This window comes from Poromitra crassiceps (genome assembly GCF_964638095.1).
Source record: "Poromitra crassiceps genome assembly, chromosome: 4".
Classification (NCBI taxonomy): Eukaryota; Metazoa; Chordata; class Actinopteri; order Beryciformes; family Melamphaidae; genus Poromitra; species Poromitra crassiceps.
Window position 1 is genome coordinate 21,767,560 of NC_139626.1, and position 5,191 is coordinate 21,772,750.

General features: G+C 45.2%; 1 protein-coding gene across 1 annotated transcript; it reads left to right on the forward strand.

The window, feature by feature from the left end:
• Positions 1-527: 527 nt before the first annotated feature.
• Positions 528-4,807, forward strand: tha1 (threonine aldolase 1). The gene is made up of 7 exons (XM_083634704.1): positions 528-851; positions 1,904-1,987; positions 2,961-3,049; positions 3,174-3,359; positions 3,490-3,627; positions 4,024-4,216; positions 4,316-4,807. The coding sequence occupies exons 1-7, from the start codon at positions 599-601 to the stop codon at positions 4,618-4,620; spliced, it is 1,248 nt and encodes a 415-aa protein (XP_083490830.1). The 5' UTR covers positions 528-598; the 3' UTR covers positions 4,621-4,807.
• Positions 4,808-5,191: the final 384 nt, after the last annotated feature.

Sequence of the window (5,191 nt, forward strand, 5' to 3'; positions counted from 1 at the left end):
CACATGGTCAATAATCGAATCCATGGTGCGTGTTGTGCAATAATTGGATATGTGTTTATGTATAAATAAATACAAATTAAAATAAATACAAAACAGATTATTGTTCCATAACATTACAAAAAAGAATGCATTCTGATTACAGATTATAGGCCTACGCTACTTGTGAATAATTAGAGGATGAGTGACTTCTAAAGTCAAAGTGAGAAACACAGCGGCACGTTTTAAATAGAGGCTTCATAAAACACATGGCAAAGTAATGCAAACGTGATCAAAACACATGACTGGGATTTTGCAATCCTTTACTAGTTGATGTTAAAAACTACACAGCCATAGTGTTGTAGTGTTTTTACAATGCAGGCCAGCACAAATTAGCTTTGTTTTGATAATGGCGCCTCCTTGAGGTTCACACTGCCCTCTGCAGTTTGTTAATAGGCGGATCGGCCATCCATTATACCTGCCTGGCAGTCACGGGAGTTCGAGTCGATGGTTATTGATTTACACGATCCAAAGTTCACTACACACAATAACCACATCCATGACCATAACATAACAACCCAGTGGATTGAATGTCATGGAGTAAAAAGAAAACAGAACGAGCATGTCTCTGAAAACAATGGCGTTTACTGCCCGGACCTTGCTGAGATGCATGAACCACGGTGTGGTCGCTCCAAAGCCGCGGTGCTACTACGACGGCGGGAAACGCATAGACCTCACGCCGGCCGGGACGGCCCATGTCCGGGTAGTGGACCTCCGCAGCGACACGGTGACCAAGCCCGGGGCGGCGATGCGCCAGGCCATGGCAGTGGCCGAGGTTGGAGACGATGTGATGGGGGAAGACCCGACAGTGAACGGTCAGAGAGGAGATCACTTTCCCTCACTAGCCTCAACATGATGACTCCGATTTAGCAAAATGGCTCTGCAGTGTTGGAATATTATATTGATAGGCCATGGTAATTGTGTGTGTGTGTGTGTGTGTGTGTGTGTGTGTACAATAAGGTCACTCAAAACTCACTACTGGGTATCACAGACACTAGTATAGGCTATACTGTAAGTCCCATAGAATACATAAGAATGTTGTAATTGGCTATGCCATGAGACAACACATGGCATCACAATACAATTGAGTGCAACTTATTATTCTAGAAATGTAAGATGTGTTTGTATTAGGATTTAACTTTGAAAGTTATGGCCAAAAAGTTGTTTTTATTGCGTTCATGGGGGGATATAAAAAGTACCATAATAATATGATGTGTTGGAGACTAAAACCTCCTTTACAGCACACACATAAATGATATAGCCTGATATACTTCTTTATGTGGTAAATGTAATAGCCTAGTTATAGTTATGTTATATGATGATACAGTCTGTTATATTTGCCTTATGGTGATCACCAACTGGAGACAGTAATTTACCCACCTTTTTATTTACTGTTTTCACTGACAATAAGATGGCATGAGCTCACTATTGAGTACCACGGCACGGTCACACTATATAGTTACTATAGGAATATTATTGTGTTTTTTTTATTTTTATAGCAGGATTAGCAGCAGCATCACCTTGCAAATCAAAGTGGAAGAACGAAAAAAATATATAAGCAAGCACTTTAACTTTTGCTGTATTCTGCAAAGCATCCTCACTGCCCAAATAACAACATTCCTAACAAAACATCTGACATGGCAGTGTCTGGTCTAATACTTTGGACAATTTTGTGCCTTTATTTTAAATTCTTGCTTTATAGATCAAGAGATAAATGTAACCTAAAAAGTAGGGAGGAAGGGAGAAAAAAGGATTGGCTATGTATGCACGCGCGCACACACACACACACACACACACACACACACACATTCATGTTTATATGCGTTATATTCCATAAACTTTGCTTATTTTGGACTAATTGTTGCAGAATTACAGAAAATGGCAGCTGACATGTTTGGGATGGAGGCCGCTCTGTTTGTCCCGTCTGGAACCATGGGTAATCTCATCGCAGGTGAGCTGCAAACAGACGGACCATGAGACTGTCACCGTTTCTCAATGTCAAGGATCCTTCCTCGGCAGGACTTGTCCTTCCTATTCACTTCCTACCTCTGTAGGCAAGAGTCCTTCCTCACATTGGAAGAGCAAACATTGGAACAGGCTAGCGAGTGTGCGATTGCATCATGGTCACAGGTGCTTTTAATAACATCTATAGGGATGGGCATTGCAAATTAGCTTAGGCTACAAATGCTGTGATACATAACATCAGATGTTTCTTGGTCAATGTTATGTGTATGTTTATCTGTCCCTATCCAAAATAAATGATAAAACTAAAACAAATAAGAATAAAGGAAAAAGACCCAGCTGGCCACAATCATTTCATTCCTAGAATGCATAGAATTGTGGGTAATTCACGTGTGCCGAGTGTACACATGGGCATCCTCGAAATGTCTCGCTTCTGAGGATGCAGTCCTTTGTAGGATTGGGACATTGGAACAGAACTCCGGCCCGGCGGGCTCCGATGACGTAACATCCTTGAAATTCAGCCAAATGATGATCCTTCCTCGACTTTGAGAAACGGTATCTGTGTGTTGCTGCCTACATGTGTGTTGCTGCCTACATGTGTGTTGCTGCCTACATGTGCGTTGCTGCCTACATGTGCGTTGCTGCCTACATGTGCGTTGCTGCCTACATGTGCGTTGCTGCCTACATGTGTGTTGCTGCCTACATGTGTGTTGCTGCCTACATGTGCGTTGCTGCCTACATGTGTGTTGCTGCCTACATGTGCGTTGCTGCCTACATGTGCGTTGCTGCCTACATGTGTGTTGCTGCCTACATGTGTGTTGCTGCCTACATGTGTGTTGCTGCCTACATGTGTGTTGCTGCCTACATGTGTGTTGCTGCCTACATGTGTGTTGCTGCCTACATGTGTGCCAGTGTTTGTGGAGTCACGTTACTTGGTCATCTTGTTGCATTTTGCTGTCCAGTGATGGTGCACTGCAGGGAGAGGGGCGATGAGATGATTGTGGGTGATGTGTCCCACTTACACATCTATGAACAAGGAGGGAGTGCACAAGTGAGTGAACAGCAAACCCTACTACAGATATAGTACATTGTTTATCTACAGCAATTCAATGTGTGTGTGTGTGTGTGTGTGTGTGTGTGTGTGTGTGTGTGTGCGTGTGTGTGCCTTGACGCAGCTGGCTGGTGTCCATGCCACCACAGTGACCACCCTCCCTGATGGGACGTTTGACCTGGAGCAGCTGGTGTCGAAGATCCGCCACGGTTACCCCGACCCCCACTACCCCCGCTCACGCCTCGTATGTGTGGAGAACACACACAACATACGGGGAGGCCGTGTTCTGCCTCTTAACTTCCTGAAGGAGGTGTGTGTGTGTGTGTTTGTTTGACACGTTCTGACACACGTTCTGACACACGTTCTGGTCAACTCACATATTATTACAAGAGAGTGGACAGTTCAGCAGATCTCACTGACTTTGTGTTTCCATCCTCAAGGTGCGCAGTGTAGCAGACAAACACGGCCTGGCGGTTCACATGGATGGTGCCAGGGTGATGAACGCTGCTATAGCACAGGGAGTGGCTCCATCCACCATACTGCAACACAGTCACACAGCCAGCGTGTGCCTGTCCAAGGTGCGACTGCAAGACACACGCACGCACGCACACACACACACACACACACACACACACACACACACACACACACACACACACACACACACACACACACACACACACACACACACACACGCGGCTCAGAACATACCAATAGGTGCAGTAGGACTTTGGCTGATTATGGAAAAATCACTCATACTGTATCAATCATTGATTTCTTTGTATTTAGTTAGCCTTCATTTAATCAGGTATTCCCACTGAAATACAGAATCTCTTGCAGGGTGCACTGGCCGAGAAAGCAGCATCAAGAGACACATAAAAGTTGCAGACAAAACAATGTACAAAAGCAAAATACAGTCAAAGTAACATAAAAGAGAGAAGAGAAATGTTCTAGTATCTACTTGTGTGCAACAGGGTTTGGGAGCTCCTGTCGGTACCATGCTGGCCGGACCGCAGGACTTCATATCCCGGGCGGTGCGGTGCCGTAAAGCCCTGGGTGGGGGGATGCGCCAGGCTGGCATTCTAGCAGCAGCTGGCAAAATTTCTCTGGAAAAGATGGTAGACAGACTGGAGGAAGACCACCGCAATACAAAGACCTTTGCTCAAGGTGAGTCCTGTTCTAATTCCCAGAGAAAGACATCGACTTGACATCCTTGTCCTATATTCTCCTTGCAATAAAATGTCCTTGTGTTGCTTCTTCTCCTAGCTCTTCTGGACTGCGACCCTCCTGTGTGCACTTTGGACATAGCTACTGTGGAGACAAACATCCTGCGTTTCCGTCTGCGGGACAACCTGGCCCCCGAAGACTTCTGTGCCCGCATGGCCGAGATTGGTGAGGGAGAGGAGGCTGCACTGGGACAGGGGATTCCAGTTCTCATGTTCCCTTATCCTGGAGGCAATGTACGGGCGGTGTGGCATCTTGGCATCTCCCCAGAAGACACCCAGCTGGCCATCCAAAAACTACGATTTGTGGCCAGTCAGCACTCCAAGAGAAAACTCATGGCCTATTGAGGCCTGATGCTCCCTAAGATGTGTACCCTAATCTCCAGGACTGATCTTGAAAAATCTCCAAGACTGCTGCATCTCAAAAACAGGAGAAATACAACTATGGCACTTTGAATTGGGATGTTTTTACTCAACAGGTCTAATTTAGTTTTGTAATTTTGATTAATTAAATTAAATCGGATGAACCATGGTATCTTGCTGTACTTTATTATTCCATTTGGAAAACAATTTGAGCAGCTGTTTTAAAGTGTAGACTGCACACGTTTCAAAAAGTGCAATTAACCATGAAGACCACAAGATGGCACTGGTGCGTCAGCAGATCATAGTGACTGCTCGGTACGGTAGGCTACAGTCAATCCAGGGTAGAGACGAAGGGGTAATCCTATTTTCAGCTGAATTTTCTCGTAGATCGGTCTGTTTATGAACTGCACACCTAATATGAATAGAAGTCGCAATTGTTGAAACATGTATCCATTGATTATATACACTGCAAAAGATCTGGCAGCGGTGGGATTCGAACCCACGCCATCGAAATGACTGGAGCCTAAATCCAGCGCCTTAGACCACTCGGCCACGC

What these genes read in the sequence shown, in the direction of transcription:
- tha1 (XM_083634704.1), top strand. Translation starts at nt 599, where the DNA reads ATGTCTCTGAAAACAATGGCGTTTACTGCCCGGACCTTGCTGAGATGC. An exon ending in GGAAGACCCGACAGTGAACG is followed by an intron (nt 852 to 1,903) that starts GTCAGAGAGGAG and finishes TAATTGTTGCAG; the next exon opens with AATTACAGAAAATGGCAGCT. An exon ending in TACAAAGACCTTTGCTCAAG is followed by an intron (nt 4,217 to 4,315) that starts GTGAGTCCTGTT and finishes TTCTTCTCCTAG; the next exon opens with CTCTTCTGGACTGCGACCCT.